The sequence below is a fragment of the Scleropages formosus genome, chromosome 19 (genome assembly GCF_900964775.1).
Source record: "Scleropages formosus chromosome 19, fSclFor1.1, whole genome shotgun sequence".
Classification (NCBI taxonomy): Eukaryota; Metazoa; Chordata; class Actinopteri; order Osteoglossiformes; family Osteoglossidae; genus Scleropages; species Scleropages formosus.
Window position 1 is genome coordinate 6798317 of NC_041824.1, and position 26614 is coordinate 6824930.

Below are 26614 nucleotides of genomic sequence, written 5' to 3' on the forward strand. Positions count from 1 at the left end.
ATAAAAATAATAATGTGATAGCTGGAACAACTTAGTGATTTGTACTGACCTTCAATGGACTGGGGAGCTGGCCAGGGTGTACCTTGTCTAGCTAGTGCCCTTTGCCTCCAGGATAGGTTCCAGACCACTGCGACCCCATAACAGCGAACGAGCACTTGTTGACACATCAGAAGGCAGGAGTATAAAATAACAGGACTCTTAGTGGTCACTTGGTGGATTTATTTATATTGTTGCACAAAACTTAATTTTTATCCATTTAAATTAAAAGCACATTGTGATGGGAATTTTTCCACTACACATGGACTTCAATACCTCTATACAATGTGATAAAAAGAACATCTAGAAAAATAGACATTTGTTAATGTATTTATTCTTGTCATTTTCAAAAGCTAATAGGCTGAAAACGAAGAGGATTGAGCTATGAAGCACACTGTGCGTCCAGCTGTCTGTCACTGTCAGCTCACATTCGATGGATCCTCTCGTGATCCATGAACTTCTTGAGACTGTGAAGATTGTCCCACCACTGGAAGAGGAACGTTTCGGCGATGAGGCCGAACCAGGGCGTGATCTTCAGCTCGCCCTTCTCGGCCCTCCTCAGCATGTCTTTGAGCTCCTCCTTTGTGACGTAACAGTGGCTTTTGATCTCGTTGGGGTCTGGACTCAGCTCGACGTCCTTCTGCATGACCAGGATGTAGTCGATCTCGTGCTCGCCCCAGATCCCATCTGACTGCGCCTTGTAGTGTATGCGGGTCAGATAGATCATCTCCTCAGGGGTTGCCTTCATTATTAAAAAAAAAAATAAGAAGTATGAATAACTACAACACGTCTTGCACCTGTCAAATTCGTAAGCCCCTCAAAATTCAAAAGCCATATTCCATTCAAACATATTTCTTTAAACAGAGGGGGCAGCTGGTAGTATACTGGTTACAGCTGCGGTCTTTGGATCCAAAGGTTGCTGGTTCAAACGCTGCCATCCAGTCCAGTAAAAATCACCCAGCTGTACATATGAGTAAATTATTGTAAGTAGTTTAACATCAAGTCGTGTTGGAGAAAAGCATCAGGTAAATGTTTGTTCTGAGAAATCTCTCCAGAACATTTCTGGTGTGACAACATGAGGAGCAGTTCTGGTTTCCAAACAGTGTTTAAGTTGCAAATATATACACAAAAGAAAATACTGTGGTGTGAGCAAGCAAGATAGAAGCCGCTAGCGCTAACCTCAAGCAACGTACAGCACAGATCACAACCCCCCCCTTCTGCCACTGCCTCTCCACCAGCGGGCGTACCTGTTCCGTAGGGATGCCCAGCTCCAGCTGGAGACGCCTCTGTGCAGCACGCCTCACCCCAATGGCGTCCTGCTCTTCTAGCTCCATTGATGTATGAAGGGGGTGACTGCAGCAGGTGTTGGTAAAACAACCTGCCAAGAACAAGAAAGATCCTGAACACTCCTTCTGGAAAGGACACGTTCCGCACTGTTTACCGTTTCACAGGTACATTGCACTTTTTAGGGGGGTGCGGTGATGCAGTGGGTTGGACCGGGTCCTGCTCTCAGCTGAGTCTGGGGTTCGAGTCCCGCTTGGGGTGCCTTGCGACAGGCTGGCATCCTGTCCTGGGTGTGTCCCCTCCCCCTCCAGCCTTACGCCCTGTGTTGCCGGGTTAGGCTCCGGCTCCCCGCAACCCCCGAATGGGACAAGTGGTTCAGACAACGTGTGCGAGACTGCACTTTTTACCTGGTACATCCTGCTAAACCCAGATGGATACTTATGGATTTGAATGAAAGGTTACAAAAAAGTGTAAACTGGTCAGAGTATACAAACTAACAGCTGCAACTCCCACCTACTAAGCGAGAGAGCAGGACTCACTTAAAGTGACAGCACACCTTTTGTATCAAATATATTATGATAAAGGGTATGAGGGAAGCAGTCACTCAAAATATACAGTACTCACTTTCCAAAAACAGAGAACTTCAATTGGGGGTGGTTACAGGTACATTACTTTTAGAATACATTAGTATATGTGTTTTACAACACTGAAGATTTTTTTTGTTGTGTCCCATTCACTGTTTAGCATAGTGGAAGCATGGCACTGTAAATATTTTTTCCTACACTACACATTCTCTACAATGTTTAAAATCTCTTTGTTTTTGATAGTTATGGTTTTGGTGTACTAACTGATAACAACCTGTAGCACCAAAACTGAGAAATTAAGAATGTTGACTTTACATTAATGTTTTATATTATTTCTGATGTTAAGTTGGTCCTGGTATCTGTCATATTACTGCAAGACACACATAGCAGTATTGCAGAGCAAGGGCACATACAAGGTAAGCAAAGCAAGTAGCTCACACTAAACATTTATTTATTTAACGCGTAAAAAAGAAATAAGTTTTTTACCCATTTACACAGCTGGGCAATGTTTACTGCATCAAATCAGAGTAAGTACCTTGATCCCATTCAAATCTGGGTTCTCTAGGTCCAAAGGCTGCAGCTCAAACCACTACACCAGCTGCTGTGCTATAAGTTATAATAGCTATATAATGATTTTCAGAAGTTAACAGTACAACATAATCAAAACTAAGAATTACAAACTTATTATCAGGTCCCTTGGTCAACTGTGAGTTTTCATAAAACAATAAAACATTAGAAATTAAGTTAAGGACAACCTGAACAAATAGGATCATTTCATTTTAAAGCAAACACTGCTCATACTGCTGTAGCATATTTTTAATTACTAGCAGTAGGTGGCATCGTGGTTACAGCTGCAGTCTTTGGACTTGGACAACCTGGGCTTGAATCCCACCTTCTGCTATAGCACCACTGATTAATGTTTCTCCCCTGATTTCATACGTAAAAATTACACAGTTGTATAAATGTGTAAATCACAAGTAGCTTAACATTGTAAGCAGTCTTGGAGAAAAGTGTCAGAGAAATAAATACACATTAAAAACTGCAATTTACAATGAAGCTGTACCTGGAAAAGTGATCTTGGCATCGGACCGTTGCTGCAGGAGAAGTTTTTCTTCACTGTTGAACAGGAACACGCTAAAGGCCCGATGCAATAAGCCTAGATGGAGTTAAATCAGTAAAAAACACATATTTATCCTACTGTCAGTCACAATATTTCATATGAGAGTAAAACACACACCTTTATCAATATTGGAGTTGAGGTGGCAGTTCTTCTTCGTGTCAGCGCCGATCCTGCGATCGTCCCCATCGGTCAGGATGCACATCTCAGACAGCAGCTGCACCTGCTTGGGATCCAGCTTCTCCATGTTCACTGCTGGCATCCTGCCCTGAGTTCCTGCTTCCCCAAACACACTGCGAACACACAACATCAACAGCATTTTGAAACTGCCGGCTTCATCACTTGTACATCCTTTATTATATACATAGCCTATGTCATAGCTCCCACTTAGAGTGATTTACCCCTTTATACATTATGGAAAGTAATCAATATCTTCAGCAAGGATGTTGCAACAGTAAATTATGGGACTCGAACCAACAACCTTGGCTGCATATGAACGTCCATACTATGGACCATAGTGCTAAGTCACGTGGCTGTTGAAAAAGAAACTTCTGGCAGTTACAAAATACACTCCACATACCCGAAGAGACGTCTGGCAGGATTAGCTGCGACCCTACTGCACGCCAAATGCGGACTCCAGGCGGACGAGCCCACGGAGGACCCCACGGCTCGGACCACCCAGCAAGCGCGTCGCGCGGCCATACCGGGGCAAGTGACCAATCAGAGCGAGCGGGATGACCACCACGCCATCGAACCACCCCTGCGCGAGGAGTCGCCCGCTGTGGGCCTGCGGCGCTAATTACACACGCGCGGACCGATAATAATCCCTACAAAGATCTTAAAATATATACCGATGAAATGTAAAACATTACAACCACCCGCTGTCTGTTTGCTATCTCTCAGAAAGCGCTCCAGCGCGGTACATCCGGCACCTAAAAGCGGAAGTGCGACTGGAATCAGGCTTCTGTTACGTGTTTTCGCACGCTAAAATGGGCGTGGCTCGAAGATTGCTCATTGGTCGGTTGGCAACCTGCCTGAGCGTGATTGGGTCTGGCATGTTAAAATGAAGTTTCCTCTACGGGTTGCCAGGTTGGGAAAATGGGGAGTTTGTCGGGGACTGAAAGGCGTTTTAATTATTAGCCACCAGAGGGGGTATGAGCGTTTCCCCAGTACCTTTCCTCACTCGAAAAAGCTCAGTTGAATGCATGGGTCAGGAAATCGTTTTAAGTAAGAGTTTTGTCATTAAAAAATTTAAAAGTATTTTAGTTATTTTATTTACTGAATGTATTCAGAAGTTAGAAGGATTTTTGCTATACTTACTTATCTTATTTTTCATTTACAAAAGATTTTACCGATCAAAATTAATGAAAAATAGTCATTAGTGAACTATTCATTTCCCGGAGGGGATGAATAAACATGAACAATAATTGAGGGTTGAAAAAAATACTACTGAAGCAACTGGGTGAACTTTGACGTACACACAGCCCAGAGAGACGGACAGGGAAATAGATTTTATGTTTATAAAAATTCTTCACCATCATGATTTCATTATCAGCAATTTGAACATACTGTTTACAATATTTCCGCTTTAGTTTTCCCCATCATTAGTGTTGTATGTAATATTTCACGGCCATGACTGATTTACATTGATCGTGTGGCAGACGCTGGAGAATGCGACATCCAATGATTATCAAGTAGTAACTGCCACCTTTATCCAAGATAACTAACTACAGACACACTGCACTAAACTCACTAACCAGCTACACATGAACATTATCACTCACGCCACGGTCACGAGCTAGGTTAGGGGGCCAAGTAACGAATAATCCACCTGAAACACACATCTTTGGACTGTGGTGTGGGAGAAAACAAGAGTACCAAGAGTGCACAGGGAGAATATGCAAACTGAAGAACTGAGCTGACACCTACGACGTAAAATTCTGCACGACACACACGACACAGCCCGCACCTCAGGCACCAGCGCAGCGCTGGCTGTTTACAACTGACACGCCACTGCATAATACAAAGACATTGTATACCATTTGCTCGTATTCTCCTGATTATTGTTAAATAACATCTTTTTCATAAAAATGAGAGCTACGGTAAACGTCTGTGGAAGTTTAACTATTTACAAATCAACGCGAAAGTTCTATTGTTTACTTCCGCTGACGGGATCGTCTGTCTCATGCGATCGACCAATGAAAAAGTGGAACAGCGCTGGCTGTCGAGAGCCAATCAGAAGTGGACTTTCTCCCGGTCTCTGGTCACGTGCCGCACGGCTGTGGCCCGGATGCCAGCAGCTCGTGCCATTTTGACGGCGGAGGACAGGAAAACGGTGAGCGGATTCGACCGGAAGCGAGACCGAGAAACTGGAAGCACTTCCGCCTCACTCCCCCTGGAGGATGGTAGCCTCACGGACGCCTGTAATGTCCTCCTGTCACGACGAGCTGCGGAGGCCCCTCGCGTAGGAGGATTTTCTACATGTAAGTGGGAGGCCGTTGTTGTTGTGCGGCTGGTTCTGCTTTTGGCTTTTGCAAGTTGTCGGGAGCAACGGTGAAATTCGAAAATGTAGCGGTACACTCGAATGCGTTCACTGCACGACTGGCTGCTCCTGAGTGAGTGACCTCAGCACTGACTGCCCACTGCCAGTGTTGTCATCGTGGTGCCCTTTTTTTGCCTTTATTTATTTACATGGTTTTGTTGCTCACGGTGCTGCTGCCTGTGTGTGTGTCTGTGTCACCAGTCACAACAGGGCTCTGTCAAATCATTTGTTATCATACATCATCATATTTTATGGCTGGGCATCTGTGTGATATGTAATGTGGGAGCAGCACTGTAATGGTAAAACATTTGGTCATTCATTGTTTTTCAGTAGCTGAAATAAACATAGGAGTTTACTCTGCAAAATGTGATTGCATGATTTAATCATTCATTGTGGTTAGGGTTGGGGTTTATGGTTGCATGCAGATTTATGGTGAACACCTCAGCTGTTGAACCTGCAGGGACAGAAGACAGGACAGTGGTTTGGGCGGAGTCACAGGAGTATTATTAATATTCCTTGTATTGGTTGTGTCCGTCTTTGTAGCACCGTTCATTTAATGCAGCCTGATGGAGGTAAAGCCCTTGTTACGACGGCCTTTCAGATCATGTGTGGTAGTACAAAGCAATGCATTTCCCAGGAGTGTGTGGTGCGGGATCTCTCACCACAAAGATAGAATCCATCTGTCGTTCAGTTGTCAGAAAGCACTTAACCAGGGAAGAAGTGTGGAGTCTGTCCCAGGAAGTCCTGGGTGGCACAGGCGGGACACCAGAGGGCGGGGACACGGGTCCATCGCAAGACACTGTGACATGTCTTGGCACAAAAGTGTGCTGCTTCCATATTCCATCCATGTGACCTCTAATGTCCTACATTTACATGGGCAAATATACTATTGATCAATGTTCTTATACCAATATTTAGCATGATAGCTCATTTGTGTTATGGTTTAAAAGTATTTCATGAGAAGAAATGGCTGCTGTAATACTGGTTATAAGTTATAATATAACTGCAATGATGACAGTGTAAAGTTTGAGTTTAACTAGTGTATGGGCAGTTTTCTAATGGAAAAAGCTGTGTGTGTGTGTGTGTGTGTGTGAAACACTGTGCGAAACAGATTTAGTTGTTCTAAAGGGTAGTAATATCTAAAGGATAACTTGTCTCACATCTGCCTTTATCGTTATGACATCGCACTGTGTAACAAAGAGCCTACAAACTAAAACATTTAAAAATGTGTTGTGTTTTATGTGGTGCAGAGATAAATGTTGATGTAAGAAAATACTCCAGCTAGACTGTGTTTTTTTCTCCCTGGTCTGAAAAGTTTTCCTTTGTCAGTAGTCTAGTCATTCATTAACAGTCAGACTGATAGTGTGAGTCAGTCAGTGTTCAAAAATATGAATTGGTCGGAATGCTGGAACGGTGAGGTACGTCTGGAACAGCACGCCAGTGACTGTATGTTCAAACAGTGATTGTGCAAATACTGTTTCAGAGGGAAGTTGTGAGGTCTGGCTTCCCTGTAAAGAAACATCCTGCTTGCAAATGATGGTAGCAGCAAAACTGAGTTTTACGTGTTTAATTATGTCAACACTTAGTACGTTGCAGTACGTTGCACAAATATGGTGCTTAGTAGTTTACACAGTGAATATGATAAGGTCCTCCAGATTTGAGTTCGGTGTTACAAGAAGAACTGCTAAAAAAGATAAATCCGCACCAAAATGGGTTGAAAAGGAACTTTGTGTAATATTATTATTTAACTGATGGCCTTTGTTCAAGGTGAATTACAGACTTGAAATCCTTCCTAAGGAATAGTGGTCAAAGTAAGAAGATGGACAATGGGAATTGTGTCCTTTAGAAAATTTCACCCTGTTACTAGTGACTTATAGGATTTTTTTTTTTTTGTTTTTTTTTTGTTTTAACAGTATAGTTATTCATTTGTTAAAACAACATGACAGAAACAGATTTTATGTTTTACACATTATTCAATCAAATAAAAGATGAGCAGCATGCATGAGGTGTAAGTAAAGGAGATGCAAACTGTGTTTACCCACTGAGCTGATGGATGTTAGTAAAACACGCGCAGACAGAACAGGAATGTGGGACTGCTGTAATTCACCTGACTTCAACAGTGTTCTGCCGTAATTCACCTGACTTCAACAGTGTTTACGACTCGTGCCTGGTGTCGGTGAGCCTTGGCAGTTCTAATAGTGTCAGTAGGAGGAGGTGTCCTGTTACCATGGAAATAATAAACAAAGCTGAAAGTGGCAAGAAAATCAGGAACGCTGCATTTGAATGTCAGTAATGCACATTTTTGTCTTTAGAGATGACATTTTTACTTTAAATGATTTTAAACTAGTTCTAATTTTAATGCAACAATGTTAAAATACCAAAATATTAGGGAGTAATTTCTTTATAGCGGTTTCTCAAGCTAAACTTACTCTTATACGCAGCTCTATCGAGGGGTGTCTTTATAAATAAACTTACTGATTGTGACCAGTGACTTTGGAATTATGAGCAAAACAAACAATGAATCGGCTTCTGGCCCCAATAGTGTTTGTACTTTGAGGAAGCAAAGTACTACTTGGCTTCCTTTGGAGTTCAAAATCTTTAGTCTTGTCAACGGGTGGACAAGTAGATACAGGTTTCCTATGAACAGGACTAATTTTGTCAAATCACTCTATAGGGGAAGAAAAATAAGCCCACTGGCCTATAGAGTTGTGCCTACAAATCATGTCGGCACCAAAGTAAGTCGGCACCAAAGTAAAAATATTGCCAGCAGTAAAAGGATCACGTCCACTTGTATCATTTTTATGACAATTAATGCATAGCTCCCACTTATTTGCATTTCAAAACAGTTCTGGCAAACCTTTTGGACCCCAGTAGTCCTGGACCAGACAGCATGCACCAAGCAGCACTGACTGCAGTAAGCTTCATTGATTTATTTTGAACATTGATAATTTTTTGCAGGCTTATTTGTGAAATATGCCACTGAATATCCAGTTACACAAACTGAAATGGAAATATACTTACAATATATAAATAGGTGAGTGTGTATTTTTAAATGTCAGGTTGTGAAATAACAGCATAGTTTAATAGAGGAAGTTAGTTTCCTTTTTAATTTCATATTTAAATTTCATCTTTTGTCCATTATTGCTTAAATGTTTAGTTATGTTTAGATTTCTTCAGTTTCCAGAGCCCTGTTGTTTGTTCATCATTCTTTTGTTTCAGTTTTCTTTCTTAATAATATGAATTTTGAAGGAGCAAATTGGTACAGCTTTCTTGATGTATGAAGTTAAAATTACATTTGATTGATGGACTCTGCTGTTTTTTTGCAGTAGAAGAGGTAATAGAAGCCCAGTTTGTTCTTTTTTTGTTTTTGAACTAGGGAGAATCTGGCTGAGAAGAGTGGATAGGGCAGCCCGAGTAATCTCACAGTGCGTTGTTTGTCTAGTTTCAGGCCGGCAGCTGGGCGGACGTACCTGAGGAGTGATGCCTGTTGAAAGTGGAAGCAGCGCAGCCGCCCGTCAAGCCAAACAGAAGCGCAAGTCGCACAGTCTCTCCATTCGCAGGACAAACAGCACGGAGCAGGAGCGCACCGGCATGCAGCGGGACATGCTGGAAGGCCAGGTGAGGTTTGGGTGCACCGAAAAAACGGAACGTGTGTCGATCTGTCCTTCGCGAGTTATCTGTGTGTCCCAGGTTACCTCAGTGATAGGAATGAGTCATTTTAAGAACGCTGTTTTGAGACTGGTGTCTGTTGGCAGTGCAAGAGCTGGTTTTTCTGCATTGCTTTAGACAGGATTTGAGACCTGTGTGAGGCTACATGACAAACTGTGTGTGTTTGTTTGTGTGTATAAAATTCCGGTTAAGCTTACTGCTGTTACTACAGCATGTTTTTGTTCCGTCTTTTTAACAGCTTTGTTCCAAATTTGGCAGCTTGGCGGTTAACCTGTCTGAGAGAGAGTGTTTCCATGAGTAATTTCGTACAATTTGAATGACTTTCCCTGTATGTCATCATAGGCCACTGTACGCTGACACAAAGTTTTGTATCTGATTCTTTATGTGGAAGCATTCCTCACTTTTCTTTACAGAAGTTTTCAAATTATTCAAACACATTATCAGTTCTAAGAGTAAATGATTCAGTAAATTATTTCTGGCTTTAAAACTGATCACATTTAAATTGCTAATAGCCTACTGCATCTGTGTTGTCTTAAAAGTCCGACGACTGCGTATTTGTTGCGTGTCACTGCTGAAAGGTTGACTGGTGTCAAACTATTTATTTTTCCTGCTGGGTTCTGTGTCAAGTACATGAGACAGACAGAAAGCAAGTAAACTGTGGATAAATGGGGGGAGAAAAGTAGCCGCATGACTCTGATTTATCACTAAGGCATAATGGAGTACTCAGGGCTGTGTGCCCGTCCTTGTGGGACATGAGGTAAATAGGGCAAAATTAGCAAGTTTTGCTGGTGTTTCATTTAGTCTATATGGTTCTTCATTTGATTTTCCTGAACAAACTCATCAGCTGTCTCAGTGTAAACAGAAAGAATGGCTGGTGTCAAACTCTAGTGTACTACAAACAGATCTAGAGTTATAAATCTTTGGAATGGAGGTAAGGTGTGTGCATTTTGAATGAAAATGATTTGGAATTCTGTAATTACTATTGTGAACATTTAAAAAAAAAAAAAAAAAATAGAAATCAGTTGGGCAAATTACAAACAATGTTATAAAAATTTTGTCATTTGTAGTCATATCCAGAAAAATGACAGCAGGATACTTAACTGAAATCTGCATCATCTGAAAGGTAAATACAAATTCAACATGCTTCTAGGGCATAACAATTCTAATAAAGATATTGACAGCATTATGCTGAAGTAAAAGAAAAAAAAAAAAAAAAAGAATTACTTGCGTTCTAAATTGCACATTATTTCCCACCCACTAAAATTACAATCAAGATATTGTAATTGCTTCTTTTAATCGTCTATAATAAAACAGTTTAACATTCTATTGTTCGTTAATCTCCGTTTATCAGATGGTTTAAAAAGAGGAATTTGTGTGCATATAATTACTTTATTCACATCTGCTAATTTGCATCATAGGCTTATGTGTTTATTGTGTTTTCGGTTTATAGCTACAATCTGTCAGCTCATCAATTTTTAATAAATGTTGCATGTGGAGGACTAATTAAGCCTTTCAATACACCTCTTTTGCTCTCCCGTCCTGTACCTGTCAGCCCATTGTCGAATGGTATCCCCGACTGTCAGCCAGCCAATGAGATTAGTCTGCAGAGCCTTTCGCTTGCTGAATGCGCTCATTATGTGTGGTATCCAAGGAGACCTTCACTTTTAGGCATATGATTGAACAACTTTGTAGGAATTATAGACCGACCTGTTGTTTGCTAATTGGCGTTTTCAGTATGTGTTTGCTTGTGATGTTGACAGAAAAGAGAATGGTTAACCCCGTTTTGGCAGAAACTCTTTGACAAGTTAGTTGCCTGTAGTCTGTTGGCTTTTCCAGTTCAACATTTGGAGCGCTACTGTGTACCTGACCTTATAATGCTGTCTTCTGAAACAAAGTGGAGCCTCAGTTACTTTTAATCTGAATGTCTTTTGAATTTTTGGAATCCCTTAACTCCTGACATGGAGGTAAGTTTAGCCTATGAGTTGTAGTTTGAAATAAGTTTCTTATAATTTCCCATTAGTTTCGTCCCTCATTTCAAAAATGCATGTGTTTTAACATTTTTATTTTTGCTGCCGTTGTGCTTAATATACCGGATAACTTGCGTTCCATCACATGCATGCTTTCTTCACATGGCGTTTAAGTGGATGATTTTAAGAAAGTATATTCTCTAAATGATGCTACTGTAACAGAAATTGCAGCAGTCGCTGACAGCTTTTTGATTCCATATATTCAATGTGCTGTGTAAATTTTGTTTGTAACAGAGTTGAGAGAAGCGTCCTGACTTGGACCTATTCTCTCATCCTTAGATTGCTTTCTTTGGCATGGCATTATGGAACTGGATTAGTTTTGCTTTATTTTATTGTAATTTGTATTCATTTTGCCATATAGGCCAAGTTTCTAATTTGCTCTGCTTGTTTACTCTCATAACAGAAAATATGGCTTTAACTTATGATGCCTCACTTGTTAATACGTTTCCTTGGCTGCTATATGTATAGTGGCCATCTGTACTATATCTAAGTAACAGCTACATGACTATCCTTGCATCAGTTCTTGGTACATTGCCATTCAGTATTAAAATGTACCAAACTGTAGATAAGTCTGTCTTATGTCCCACTTCTGCCACCAATAAGTTTAATTTAGTCTACAGTAGTTAATAGGGAGTGGCTGCAGATTTTTTTGTATCAGGATATAGGTGAACGTTACCATGAAACAAAATTTAAGATGGCGATGACAATGGGTTTTCTTATGGCGTACAAACACTTCATAATTAAATGCACTTTGGCAAAACATTTTAAAACAGGTTCTTCACTTGATACAATAAAAAATGCTTTTAATGGACTCCAAAAAATCAGCCTTCATTCATCTGTGAGTTTAGTAATTTGTAAATAAATATGGCACGTTGTACTTGTTTATATTCCCTGACTCGTGTGGACCATTTTATAATCTCGCTTTTTAATTGGCACAGCAGTACAATTTATCAGATGGTTATCCGTCATTGTTATTATGTATTATATTATTTATGGATTTATGGAACTTTTTTAACCCATGACATTTTCTTGCTTTAAGTTCATTTTTAATGTTGATGCGATCTGCACTGTTTCGTAAATTTAAAAAAAAAAAAAATAAAATATTTTTGTTGCTGCCTGCCAGATTGCCTTTTTCTTCCCTATGTAATCTTATATCTGTGTGTCTGCAGGATTCCAAGCTGCCCATGTCTCTCAGGAGCAATCTGCTTGACCTGTTTGGGCAGATTGAGCGGGAATTTGAAAATCTCTACATTGAAAATTTGGAATGTAAGTCATAGCTTTAAACTGAGAAGTAATTATTTTAATGTTGTGTCCTGTTTGTATAACGACGCACCTTGTACAGGCTTTGAATTTCACCCTGTTTGACTGAAAATGTATTTCACTTGGTCTTTGTTCGGTATTAAGAGTCCTATGTAAATTCCCAGAAAAGTAAAGATCCTGGTTGTTCTTTCAGTGAATTGTTAATATTTGTCTACAAATATGTGCAAAGCATAACATGATGAAAACACTGACACGTTACAAAGTGGTGTGTTGCTCTTTTAAACATTTGATTATTCCCTTTTCTATATTTTATGTATCTTGTTAAAAGTCAAATTCAGTTATAGTGGTGTAGTAGGCTTCAGAATGAACAGTTTTAACATCAGTGTCCCATTTCATCATAGATATAACTGATCCTTCCGTAAATCGAGATCTTCTCAGCCACATGCACGGCAGTCTGTTTGACAGCTTATCTTCAATTACACTAGCTAAGTATTAACTTGAAGGTGTGATTTACGTTGTACTGATCATTATGTTTGCACAATAATGATCTGTCCTATGTAGTGCGCCGGGAAATCGACACGCTAAATGAGAGGCTGGCAGCTGAAGGACAGACTATTGACGGAGGAGATCTCAGCAAAGGACCTTTAAAGGCAAAAGGTTTGAGAGTGTTTCAGATCTGCTGCACTGAGGACATGAGGTCTTGCAACATTCGTACTCAGCTAAACTTGCGATTAACGGGTCACCTACTCTGGTTTCATTAGTGTTATTGTAAAGCCTTAATACCTATTGCTTTCTGTCTGTGCTTGCAAATGTCTTTTTAAAACCGTGTTTTCACGTTGTGTGAAACTTATTTACAGTGAAAATCCTTTTTACACAGCCAGCCACAGTACAAGCCAACTCTCCCAAAAGCTGAAGACGACATACAAGGCCTCTACAAGCAAGGTACAGATGTGTTGTTTTGCAGCTCTTTAAATAGAGTCCCTAAAGAGATCAGACATGGGTTTATAAGACTGAATGAGTGAAGTAAGGTTCTAATACAAAGAATGTGTCATCTGTCATTTTATACTTTGATTCTTGTGAGTTTACGCTGCTCTCTTCCACTTGTGATTTAGCGCTCACATTCGTTCCCTGGAAAAGTAGGTGGACCTTGCAACTTCAATATGGGAAACTGGGAGTTGTGGGGTGGAGATTCATGGGTAACTCCCTTGCCTCCCGGTGTGTGGCAACATGCATGAGGAACCCATCGATAGGATAGACATGCTTTGTCCAAGTTCCGGATGGTTCTTTATCACTCTCTGTCTCTCTGTCATTCATTCACTCACTCACACTCTCGCACAGACACGCGGTACTCCAGAATGTTAACATGGTAGCTAAGGTTTGCATCTTGAAAGTTTGTGCTAATAAGGTTGGCTCACTAATTATCAATGGGCAGACTCTTGATATATTATGGTCTGCCAGATGGACTTTTCTTCCCTACTGGGAGGATGTGCAGTATCGCACTTTTTGTGAATTGTCTGTCTGCGATGTGGTCTGTTTGCATGATGGTCCTGGGTCCACTGAGCTGTTTTCACTAAAGTGAAGAATATATCCACTCACAAATGAATGCTTAACAAAATAACACTAGGCAGAACTGGGAGTGTGTAGATCTGTTTTTATTTATTGGCTGGGGGGGGGGGCAGCTGATAAAATACTTTTAGATGTAATTCACTGCATCATTTCTTAGGCGAAATAATTTCAATTGCATAAAACCAGCAGTATGTCTTTGTGAAAGCTGTGAGGGTTTATTAATGTTTTGTAGTTGTTTGTTATATTAAAAAATATAGAGTGCAAATCTTTTGACAGATGTGGAGAAATTTTGTGCATTCAGAAATCTTTCATTTCATTCTACATTGTCATCTGAAAATAAATTGCTAAATGCTGTCAGCTGATAGGTTTGTTCATAACTGTAGAGATATATTTTGACTATCATCACTGTTCTGTAGCTCTCCTGTGTGTGTGTGTGTGTAACGGAGGGTTCCCCTCTTCCCCTACAGATCGTGTCAAGCTTCAAAGCCACCACCTCGCGTGCTGTATGCCAGCTAGTGAAGGAGTACGTCGGCCACCGCGATGGCATCTGGGACCTCAGTGTCACTCGCACCCAACCCATCATCCTAGGCACCGCGTCTGCTGGTGAGCTAGTGGCTGTCTCTCTGACACACACACACACACCAGTGCATCATGTGTGCAATGATGCCATCTGGTAAAATTCTTTTGGAACTTGGTTCTGCGTCAGAATGTTAAGATGCAAGAATAAAGGACTTTCTTCTGTCATTCCTCTGTCTTTCAATGCTACACTAGCATTATTGTCTTACTATTAATTTTTTCATCTGAGTGTGTTTGGTGTAACTTACTTAACTGTCTTGGATTCTTTACAGGTGGCAAATTTCACACACTGTTCCTTGATTTCTGTCTGTATATTCTCCATTGAGGGGAATTTTAAAAATGGTTGAACTGATTTCACATAGTTCAGCAGCGAAACTTTATTTACTTGTTGTCGTTGACTTGGACAGACCACAATGCCATGCTGTGGAGCATCGAGACCGGGAAGTGTCTCCTGAAGTACGTCGGCCACGCTGGGTCAGGTAAGCAAAATGTTTGTTTCAGGAAGTGAACTGAAAGTGTGAAATGCTGGAGGAATTTACAGTGTACATTGTTCTACAAACACAGATTCTTTTGTGCAGAAATACATTCCTGAGTAGTGAATGCATTTTGTGGATGGTGTTCTTCTGTTTTATATTCCTTTGCAGTTAATTCTATCAAGTTTCACCCCACTGAACAGATGGCTCTTACAGGTATGTAAATGTAGGAAGACAAACTACGGCCGCATGTGTATGTGGTCTAATCAATAGCTTAGAAAATTATACAACTGTAGGACTAATCCACAAATGATAATTTCCGCTATATTTGCCGTCGCTCTCGACACCAAATCCCTGCATGCTCCAGAAGTTTAACTTAATTAAAATCAAAGTTAATCATCCTAGAGATTTCTGGCATTTTGTATTTACAAATGAGCCTATTTGCATATGCCTGTAATGAGAACATTTGTGAAACCAGCGGAATTCAGTGCCGCACAGAGCACACACGAGCGCACGTACGCTGACTGGCCTCTGCGGAGTACTCCTGAGTGAAGCCTACTCGAGGAATATCAGCGTGGCAGTGTGCACTGCACAGCGGTTAACGCTTCAGAAGGGATTAAGAGGGTCCATTTCTCTCACTGTTTCAGTCTCATCACTTCCACATTTATCACATTCTGTGTAATTAAGCCCACAATTCGAGACAGCAGTATGTATAAACATGACTTTTGCCTCGCCGCCTTTTCATGTTTATTTTATTGGCATCTTAAATATCTATGTCTGTAATGATGTTTTTATTTATATATTTATTAACCCCGCTGCTGCAGCTCTTGCCTAATTGGGGATAGAGGATGCTGCAATGGCTACATTTCCATCGCTTTTTAGGCACAGGCACTTTTTATTCTTCACTCATCTGTCTGTGCAAACAGCCTCAGGGGACCAGACAGCTCACATCTGGAGGTTCATGGTGCAGTTGCCCGCCCCCCAGCCCGTGGCTGACATAACCGTGAGTGCCAGAACGCCACGCCCACCGACACACTGCACTTTGCCTGCAGCTCCTCAACAGTCATACTCTGCGTAGGCTCTTCCCGTTGGCTGGTCGAGGGCCACCGATTGACTAGATGTAATACACATGAGCAAGACATTAAAGGTTACTTTAGAACCTTGAACAAGAATGTGAAGCAAAACAGAGTGAGTTATTTCGCTTTTGGCCAGATGCACACAAAATGAAACCAGAAGACAGATGTGGTAAATCTTCGATTTAATGGGCTGCTTACTTATGTAGGTTTCCCTTATTGCAATTTTCTGTGAAATCCAAATGTCTGTAATATAGTGTCAATATGAAGCCAAAAGTTTGCTAAATTACAGATTATTTATTGTGAAGCACAACACCATCCATATTTATGTGATTATTATTATGTATCATGCATTAGGGAAATAATAAATTAGCCAGTCTATTTCACCAAGGAAAAAATTGAACATTATATAGTTTCCTCAGGAGAGGAATCACTTTGCTCGTCTTCCACACATCAGCCAGACTATCTGTTAGGTTGAAGTCCGTTAAATCGAGTATTTACTCTGTTGTTATAAAGCCAGAGATTCACTCATGTCACAGATGGAAATGTATAAGATGCATCACGGGGACTCACTATTGCAATTTTTTTAAACATGCAAATGTTCCTTATTATTGAACCTTTAACAGTTTCACTCTCCTTTCAAGTGTTTTGCTCATGGAACAGAATTAAAGTTGTGCTGCAGCTAGAAGGCATGTTGACTCTTATTTGTCATGAATGTCAACCAACTCTCAAATCAGGCCCCCAGCGAGGACGACGTGGACTTCTCTGACAAAGATGAGGCGGATGCCGACGCAGAGGGCCCCAATGAGTGCCCGTCCATCCGGGTGCCGTCCAGCACCTTAAAGAGCCACCAGGGCGTGGTGATCGCTGCCGACTGGCTGGTTGGCGGCAAGCAGGCGGTCACAGCCTCCTGGGACAGGGCAGCCAACCTCTACGACGTGGAGACATCAGAGCTGGTCCACTCGCTCACAGGTGAGGTCGACTTGGGTCCTGCCCAATCCCCCGGCCACCTGCATCCCCAACCCCTTTGACTTGCTTTATGTACTTATGCAATTTCCCTGCTGCTGTAAACATGTGTTTTCAAGGACGCCGTACTTGCGCTCTCTTTGATTTCTGTGCCGGTGGTTTTGCTGGGAGTGATGTAGGAAGTGCGGACGGATAAATCACCCTGTCAGGAGGTAGCGCAGGTGGAACAAGTGGCAGCATTTCTGAGCGAACGGCACAGTTGCAAACAACATTAAGTTGGTGACACGCTCGCAGGTACACGGCTATAAATGACGGGCGTTTCGATTGATGAAGTGTGGTGATGTTGTCTGCTTTTGCACTCGCTGCTGAATTACACAGTTGAATGATAAGGCCGAGTTTTCACTCGGTATCATTGGTACCATGAACATCTGTGCCTCCAGGCAGCCTGGTGGTTTTGCAAAATTTAGAGGGAAAGGAGAAAAACTGTTCGGGAGTTTAGATTATTGTTTAGATAAATGTTATATAAAGAGATTGTAGTGATGTTAGCATTAATAAAATATTGAAAAATTACCCTCTTTTTTTGGAAACACACTGACATTAAGTGAGTCTTTCTGGGGCAGCAGGTGACATAATGGTTAAAGCTGCAGCCCCTGAAATTGGAAGTCCCACATTCAAAGCCCACCTGCTGTTGTACTACCTTTGAACAAGGTAGTTAAGCTGAATTACTCTAGTAAAAAATTATCCAGCTGTAGGAACAGGTAAATCATAAGTATCTTAGCATTATAAGTTGCTTTCGAGAAAAGCACGAGCTGAGTGAATATAATGTACAGGTAGTTTATGCAATGTTAAATTATCAGTGAAGTTTTTTTCTGCAGAGAGCAGCTCTGTCCTCCCTCTTCAGTATAGAAAGCTAAAGGGAAGCAGCAGGATTTGGCGTCTCTGTCCGACTGGGACTATGTCTAATTGCAGGTCACGACCAGGAACTGACCCACTGCTGCACACACCCAACCCAGCGACTGGTGGTGACCTCGTCGCGGGACACCACCTTCCGCCTTTGGGACTTCAGAGACCCCTCCATACACTCTGTAAATGTCTTTCAAGGTCACACGGAGTGAGTACACTTTTCTGGACCCCTCCAACAGCGCTAATGTTCTGCTGTGCAATGCATTTTTTGTCCATTAACAAGAATTAGTCTAGGCTTACACTGATCAGGACATTGGAAACTAGTTTTTTTTTTTTTTTGCTAGTTACCTGAAAAGCACATTGTGCATGATGCAGTTTAAAAACTACTGGTAATATTTCATAAAATTTATGAAACACACTTTCTTCATAAAACTTTATTATGGACTGTGTGGTTAAGTGTAATGTTTAATGCGGTCAGCAGGTGGCAGTGTAACGCTTTGCCTGTGGTGAAAGGAAAAAGATGTTCAGTCTCCCTTCCGCTTTCCCTACATTTTCTTTTTTCTCTGTGATTTTTTTTTTTTTTCTTCACTGATTTCAACTGTATGTCACATAAATTTCTTACCAACTTGGAGCTCCAAGCAAAAGCTTTTTCTTGTTACTCATTTATTATTTAACACTGCTTTCCAGTTTTTCCCCAACCAAATATTCAGGCAGAACTCTCATTTATCAGTTTTTGTCACAATTAATCCCCTTTAATGTGCAATTTCTTCTCCCGGTTGCTTCGTCACATATTTTGCGCTTATGTTAAACATGTCGGATCCCTGGAAATTTCAACGCGCTCCTCTTAATGCTAAATTTACACAGTCTCGAATCCTTTGATTAATGGGGATTACATGCTGCTCATTATGTTCCTCTTCAACATGTATAATTCCTGCAGATCCCACAGTAATTCTTTCCAATAGACAATCACTGTAATGAGATTAGCAGTGTAGCATCTGCAATTTCCAAGCTTTTCACGCCTGTCAATGTTAAGTCAATTATTTCCTGCTGTGTGTGTGTGTATCTGTGTGTGCGTACACGTATATGTTGTTGACTTGCATATTGTCTAGTTATTCTTTACCTCGAGTTTGCCTTGAAGTTCTTATGAGCCCCTCACTAAGTTGACAGTTATTGGCTCGGGAGTAAATCAGTTAGCTGTTGTTCATTTTTACAGGCCGTCTTTGTGGTAATGTGGCCCCGGGTGGGAGTCGCTCACTCATCTCACGAACGTTACCGAGAATGATGGGAAAATAATTACAGAGCAATAACAACAAAAAAGCATGTCACATTTTATTTAATTATTTTGTGACGTGTGTTTCTGTGAAGTAGGTTATTGTCTACATGCACCCTGTCAAGGGATGTTTCCAAATGTTTCGTCAGTAATCGGGACGGTGGGGGCGTGCTTGCTGTGGCGTGTAGTTCTGTGGCATATGGCTCCCTCTTCAGCAGCCACGCTGGCCTGTCCCCACCGCCTCGCCGGGGAGACAGCTGCAGGTCCTAATGAGCGCCACTCGCTGCGCGCTCTCTTTTGCAGATTGCAACTCGCACAGGGACTCGTTGTGCCGTTTGGTGGGGGGGGGGTGTTGTGCTGCGGCTGTCAGCTGTGACGCTTGGCTGCACTAGGATGACAAGATAGATGAGCTTTGCCTGGGTTTTGGCAATGTGGGGGTTCTGTTCAAGTGAGAAATGGCAGTTCTGCACCACACCCAACAAGCCTCTGGGAGCTGCAGAGATTGGTGTTGATCATGAGCCACACCCTCAAACATTATAAATTGGTTCCTGCTACTGAGCCACACCCTCAAACCTCTGAGAGCACCAGCGATTGGTTCTGCTACTGAGCCACACCCTCAAACCAAACACCAGTGATTAGCTGTGATCCTGAGCTGCACACTAAAGCCGCTGAGAACACAAGTGATTGGTTCTGCTATTGAGCCACACCCTCAAACGTCTGAGGACCCCAGCGATTGCTTCTGCTACTGAGCCACACCCTCAAACATCTGAGAGCACAAGCGATTGGTTCTGCTACTGAGCCACACCCTCAAACATCTGAGAGCACAAGCGATTGGTTCTGCTACTGAGCCACACCCTCAAACCGAACACCAGTGATTAGCTCGCATCCTGAGCCACACCCTCAAGCCGCTGAGAACACAAGCGATTGGTTCTGCTACTGATCCACACCCTCAAACCTCTGAGAACACAAGTGATTGGTTCTGCTACTGAGCCACACTCTCAAACCTCTGCGAACACCAGCGATTGGTTCTTGTACTGAGACACATCCTCAAACCTCTCAGATCACCAGTGATTGGTTCTGCTACTGAGCCACACCCTCAAACCTCTTAGCTCACCTGTGATTGGTTCTGCTACTGAGCCACACCCTCAAACCTCAGAAGCCCAATTGATAGTTAACTGACTGACTTTAATGTTTCCCAGTCTTTAAGTCTGTGTTCTTACAGTGTGAAAGGTATAACTGAGACGTTTTACAATGAATAGTTATGGCTAATACTTCTTATTTCATTAAAGGGACGGGCACCAGTATTATCAATATCTTAGAAACTGGAAGGAATTTTACACAGTATAGTTTTAGATTTACATTTATTCATTTAGCTGACTTCAAAGCAACTCACACCCTTAAGATACTTGCAGTTATTTACCCACTTATACAGCTGGGTAATTTTAATGGTGCAATTCAGTGTAAGTACCTTGCTTAAGGGTACTACAGTTGGAGGTACGATTCAAACCTTTGACATTTGAGTAGCTCTAGCAGCAGCTCTCACCACAACGCTTCCAACTGTAGATGGTTCATGATTCAATATTGTCATTGTTTCTTCAAAACCCAAGTCTTTGTTTTGGTGATTAGAAAGTGTAGGGCCTTATATGGATCTTGATGAGTGACTGCAAATTAAATATTTAAATGGTGGCTTGGAGAGCAAGTGGGGCCTGCTGACAGCCTGAGGTGGCAGTCAAAAGTGCGACATATTTAGCTGCTCCGTTTCCTCGTAATTGCTCTGTAACACGTGTGTATCCCTCTGCGGCGTTTAGGGGACAAGTGCCTGGACAAGGGTCTTTTTTTTTCTGATACGGAACATGCGCCCACATGGTGTCTTACTGAGGTGTTCCACTATGGATGGTGCAGGACAAATGTTTTCTCACAAATGGTAATATTTTCCGTTTCACTTGGTGATGACTTCAGAAGGACCTTTTTTTTTTTTCCCTATGTTGACTGAAAAGTTGTTTTTGGACAGTTATGCTGATGGATGTTTATTATTCTTTTCGATGTTTATGAGTTACGGTGGCGTACCAGATAGTACTTTTACATTATGACTCTCAGGATTGGATCTCGCATCCCAGGAGTCGCGAGTATCCTAGACTGGTGGTAGTTGTGGGTCACAGGAATCATAAAACTTTGTCAGTTCAAAATGTGTCACCGTTTCACTTGATTATCCTTTATTGTAAGACTTGAGCTACACACCTGCTGTGATTTTGGCCATATTTGGATAGTACCCTTGATCATGGTACTTACCATGAATTGCTCTAGTAAAATGACCCAGCTGTATAAATGGATACGTAATTGTAAGTAGCTTAACGTTGTAAGTCGCTTTGGAGAAAATAATGAATTAATGAATAAAACCACATGTAATTTTTCAGAGTACTCCTGTTTTAGTTGTTTTACCAAATTTAGTTTTATTGTATCATTGAAACATATTTGTTGTTCTGTCACTGACTGCATGGCGATGCTGGTGTATTCCACTCATGTGGATTACAGGATATGGATGGCACAGTCTGGTAAGAGTAACACGGTTAAATGCCATAGGATTTGTTTGCTGCGATACGGTAACGTGGTTTATGTCACGGTCGTGTAACAGTAACTTACCCGTAGCGCTCTGCCTGGGAGGAGCTCATTAGCCTTAAAGACTCGTTCGTACGGTCAGTGATCCCGTTGTGTCGGAGCAGCACAGCCACCTTGCCCTAATGAGCTTCGACCTTGCTTGTCAGGAGGCTCTTGGGAGTGGAGCCTTTTAAAAAAAATCTAAAAAAAAAAAAAATTATAATAGAATTTTAATCAAGCTCTTAATCTAACTTCTCGCAGGCTCCCTTTTGGCAGCGGTGCGGTTTGATGGTGCTGTTACCTCGCAAATGGGAGCGAGCAGTCCTTGTGCTTACGTGGAGAATGAGGAGCACGACCACATCGTTAATGCGGCAGAGTTTAGCCCTAATTAAACCTTAATTTAATGTCAATTTAAATTAAGGAGGCTGGTGTGAGCCGGGGGCCCGCCTGGCCCGGACGCTGCTAATCTTAATCAGCAGCCGGAGCAGAACATGAAATCAAATTCCCTTTTCGGCAGCAGGCGGAGTGACAGTGGAGACGGACATTATAGATGAGAAATATTAAAGTCCATTAAAGTAAATGTGCGTGACCTCAGCGGTGTGCAAGGGCTCTACATCACGTCTGGGGAAATGAGCTGAGGAGGGCATTTCAGCTGGGCCTTGACCCTGAGGGGTGGCGACTTTCAGCCCCCTCCATTGCATCATCCCTCCCCTCCCATCCCCCACCCAACCAGACACACAGCTCCACCCGCGGAACAGCCCCGCTGGAACCGATAAGTAGAGGGGGGCTCACCTGCGACCTCCGACGGGACGCCTCCGTGACACCTCTAACAGCGTTCTCCACACAGGGGGCCCGGGTAACACTTTCGATTATAGGGGGGTCCGGGGGCGGCAGCCACTGAATTAATACCCTTCAGCACTGTGCTCAGCAAGCGCGGTATTAATAGATGGTACAAAACCCTGTACAGGAGACTGAAGACAGATAGCACGGATCTCCTGTGGTGGGGAGATGATGATGAAGTGGTGTCCCTGTGTTGTGGTGTGCTGATGAAGAGCGATGCGTACGTGACCGAATGGCAGTTCACGTGGAGCCAGGTACAGGAGGGACTAGCTTCCACATCACGACTAAATGAAGTACGTCACGTATATACTTCACAGGGTGCAGCATGTTTTACTGCAGTTTCTCATTCCTCATATAACAGGGTTAATTTGTTCTGTGGCATCTTCCTGTTAGGCAAATTTCCCTTGTGAGGAGGTCGAACGTCTACTGTTTCTTGTGGGGGGAAAATAAATGGTCCCCGCACAAAAAACATTTAACTTGAAATCAATTAAAACACCAAAATAAATGTACTTTTATGCATGGTAACACTAAAATATTAAAATAAAAATTATTTCCAGCAAGTTTTTTTTTTTTTTTTCTTCTATTAATGGAATATTCTGTTAATATTCAATTATTTCTGACTTTTTTCCAGTCTTCTAATTCTTTCATTCGTTGTATTCAATAACTACTTGTGCAGTGCACTGCCACAGAGGTCCAGAGGCTACCCCGCAAGCACGGGGTGTGAGACACTGTACACTCCATAAGGAGTAGGTTTGAATCCCACCTCCTGCAGTTATGCCCTTGATCAAGGCACTTACCCTGACCTGTTGCAGTGAAAATTATTCAGCTGTATAAATGAGTAAATTGGTGTAAGAAGCTGCAGTAAAATTACTGTGTTATGGCTGAAAATACTATTGTTCATCATAATAAGCCTGCTTTACGAAAAAGATGTGTATATTTAAATGAAAACGTACGTACGGATAGATTTTTTTTTCCTCTCTACGGTACCCGTTTATATGACAGCTAAGATGATAGTCATAAAATAATATGTAAAAAGTGCTTTATTTGAGTGGGGTAAGTCCAGTTTAAGAGCTGACCAGATCTTTATTCTTCGTTTTACTCAAACAAATTAACATCACAGTATTAACATGACACAAGAAAAGGAGAATGTAATTTTAGGCTGTAAAAGAAGGGTTTCCACAGAGCAGAGCTGAAACGCACATGTCAGCCCATGAGGAGCCTCAACTGGTGTTGGGGAGCCACATTTGGGCTCTTGATGCTCCATGAGTCTGGGACTGGGAGGGTCCGCCTCATTTTTCCAGGACTACGTCATCAAATGCAAACAGTGCTCATTTTTATCTGTTGAACTCGTTCCGCATTTATTTAGTGTATTTTACAGAATTTGCTCAGCTGCTTCATTTCTGTATTGCTATGTGCGATAATATAGTACAAACCCATTTCCACCCCCCAGCACCGTGACATCGGCGGTCTTCACAGTGGGTGACAACGTGGTGTCCGGCAGCGACGACCGCACTGTCAAGGTGTGGGACCTGAAGAACATGAGATCGCCCATAGCGACCATCCGCACCGACTCGGCCGTTAATAGGTGAGCGAGCGGATCGATGGAGCGACAGACGGACCTCTTTAACTCGTCTGCGGACGCTCAGCGCTGCTCCAGCTCCTGGGCTCAATCGCTTCTCACTTCGTGCACTTTGTGTACCGTGTCCTGAAATTACAGTGTTTTTCTGTACAAATAATATGTTGAGTACTCTTTAGTCATTTTTGCTGCGTATGTGATGAAGATAACAATAACATTACTTTTCTTGGGTACGCGTGTCTTTCCAGGATCAGTGTTTCCGTGAGCCAAAGAATCATTGCTCTTCCTCACGATAATCGACAAGTCAGGCTGTTTGACATGTCCGGGGTGCGTCTGGCACGACTCCCTCGCAGCAACCGACAGGTAGGCGGGGCACTGGGCGTCTCTCACCTGAATTCTTGATTCAGCCCTACAGAGAGGTGACCCCTGTCCCCTGATTTTCTACCGTGGGTGAGCAGTGAGTGAAGTCTTTTCAATGAAACATGATCAACTTTGGGCTAAATTCAAATTAAAACTTAAAGTGAATGAAAATAAAGATATATTCTCTCTCTCGCTCCCATATTTGAATGCCATTTGTTGACTGACTCATCCCGCTAACATGAGAAATGTTTCTCATCTTGTTATTGATCACCAAAAGTGAGGAACACCAGAGATAAGCTGTAAACACTGGATAGGAGCTGAGCAGTGGTGGTCCCAAACCCGTCTTTTGTTTCCGTTGTCTCGAGTGTGTTTTGCTGCCAACAACTCTGTGCCGGACAGAAATGTTAGAAAAGCGAATGTTGAAGAAAATGCAGTTAAAAAGAAATAACTAACCTGGGAAATGTTTGTGGCTTTGAAGACTTGTCACTCGAATGATTGTCACACGAGGAGCCCGGTATGATGTTTAGTTCTAATCGTATTGTAAAGTGCAAGAGGGGCCGAACCGTATCTTGAAAGGCCATCAGCCTTCACTTGCAGAGAATTTATATACCAGTAAAGCCTGTTGCTACGTTAATACACACAGGTGTACATGTACAAAAGGGGGAGGATGTTGAAGAAGCCGCTGTCACCCCCTGCAGGGCCACCGGCGCATGGTGTGCTGCTCGGCCTGGAGCGAGGACAGCCCCACCTGCAACCTGTTCACCTGCGGCTTCGACCGCCAGGCCATCGGCTGGAACATCAACATCCCAGCACTGCTTCAGGAGAAGTGACGGCCAGCAGCCACCCACCCCCATGCCTCCCCCAAACACAGTTGCGCTGCTCACACACACCCCCATTGTGCTCCGCCCACTGCCCCCAGCGTGCACCACTCGAGTTAATGTGAAAGCGCCTCCGAGGAGAGGGGGTGCTCTGTGTTTATTAGTCGTTTGTTCCCGTGTGCGCTCGTTTTGTGTGTGTGTGTGTGTGTGTGTGTGTGTGTGTGTGTGTGTGTGTGTGAGAGAGAGAGAGATGGGACTATTTTAAATATCCATGTATAGCAATGAACAGTCCTGTGCTTTTTTTAATTTTGCTGATTGAAAATATTGAGTGAAACGTGACGGAAGAGGCCAAACAGGAGATGTACAATTAGTATAGGGAACGTACACACTTTTCAAGGTGCTCATGATAATTATGATCTGTGTGCGGGAGGATGTCTTTGTTGCATGTCTTCAGTATGACACGTGCGCTCGCTCGTGCCTCTGCCAAATGCAGACTCACGCTGTGGAGGAACGTGTTCTTCTCTGTCAGTGTGCAGTGCGCCTTTCGACTCTTTCACTCATTTCCTCACGTGTTCCTTGAAAGTCTGATGCTGTTACATTTGTCTTCAATTTCTAATGTTCAGCGTAGCCGTGTATTTCTGTATAAATTACTTTTAGACACAGTAACGTGCCGTAGTTCAGGCGCCCTGGTCAAAGTGCACATGTCCGTGAACAAGCGTGCGAAGTGTGACCCAGCATCTGCATTGTACAGTTTTTTTTTTTTTTTTTTTTAATTTTTTTAAATAAATGGATCTTTCTGTAATGTTTTTTTTTTTTTTTTTTTTTATTTTTTATTTTTAAATTTATCAATACTATGTGCTTGCTTTTTTAATAGCTTCAACATAATAAAAAGTGAATGTGACATGTTGTGAAGTTTGGGAACTATCTCAGTAATTTTGCGCTGCCTGGGGATGTAACAGCTTTCAAATGTTTTCTGAAGCAGCTGAGTTTTTTTTTTTTTTTTTTCTCGTTCATCCCCCCTTCCATCTCTCGCAGAAGGAAGTTCTATTTTGGAAATATTCGTAGGTCTGCCTCTATGT

At 42.2% G+C, this 26614-nt stretch overlaps 2 protein-coding genes across 3 annotated transcripts; one reads left to right on the plus strand and one right to left on the minus strand.

Annotated features, from left to right (window-relative positions):
* Positions 1-214: 214 nt before the first annotated feature.
* On the minus strand, positions 215-4012 carry idi1 (isopentenyl-diphosphate delta isomerase 1). The gene is made up of 5 exons (XM_018741087.2): positions 3602-4012; positions 3142-3314; positions 2968-3060; positions 1284-1414; positions 215-778 (listed from the first exon to the last, which is right to left on the minus strand). The coding sequence occupies exons 1-5, from the start codon at positions 3721-3723 to the stop codon at positions 461-463; spliced, it is 837 nt and encodes a 278-aa protein (XP_018596603.1). The 5' UTR covers positions 3724-4012; the 3' UTR covers positions 215-460.
* A 1322-nt stretch (positions 4013-5334) lies between these two features.
* On the plus strand, positions 5335-26266 carry wdr37 (WD repeat domain 37). 2 transcript variants are annotated; one of them, XM_018741363.2, is made up of 14 exons: positions 5335-5504; positions 9006-9181; positions 12429-12525; positions 13081-13176; positions 13397-13461; positions 14553-14688; positions 15069-15140; positions 15306-15350; positions 16061-16137; positions 16945-17179; positions 18143-18284; positions 24232-24366; positions 24606-24720; positions 25416-26266. In XM_018741363.2, the coding sequence occupies exons 2-14, from the start codon at positions 9044-9046 to the stop codon at positions 25545-25547; spliced, it is 1485 nt and encodes a 494-aa protein (XP_018596879.1). In that variant the 5' UTR covers positions 5335-5504; positions 9006-9043; the 3' UTR covers positions 25548-26266. The 2 variants fall into 2 exon arrangements, with proteins under 2 accessions (XP_018596879.1, XP_018596880.1); XM_018741364.2 differs by lacking the exons at positions 5335-5504; positions 9006-9181 and adding an exon at positions 11011-11196.
* Positions 26267-26614: the final 348 nt, after the last annotated feature.

Bases quoted from the DNA above. Each gene is read 5' to 3' on its own strand.
- idi1 (XM_018741087.2), bottom strand. From the start codon at position 3,723: ATGGCCGCGCGACGCGCTTGCTGGGTGGTCCGAGCCGTGGGGTCCTCC. The intron at 3,061-3,141 runs GTGTGTGTTTTA...AACTCCATCTAG, and splicing joins CAACTCCAATATTGATAAAG to GCTTATTGCATCGGGCCTTT. The intron at 1,415-2,967 runs GTACAGCTTCAT...TGTTCTTGGCAG, and splicing joins TGCCAAGATCACTTTTCCAG to GTTGTTTTACCAACACCTGC.
- wdr37 (XM_018741363.2), top strand. From the start codon at position 9,044: ATGCCTGTTGAAAGTGGAAGCAGCGCAGCCGCCCGTCAAGCCAAACAG. The intron at 9,182-12,428 runs GTGAGGTTTGGG...GTGTGTCTGCAG, and splicing joins GGGACATGCTGGAAGGCCAG to GATTCCAAGCTGCCCATGTC. The intron at 24,367-24,605 runs GTGAGCGAGCGG...GTGTCTTTCCAG, and splicing joins ACCGACTCGGCCGTTAATAG to GATCAGTGTTTCCGTGAGCC.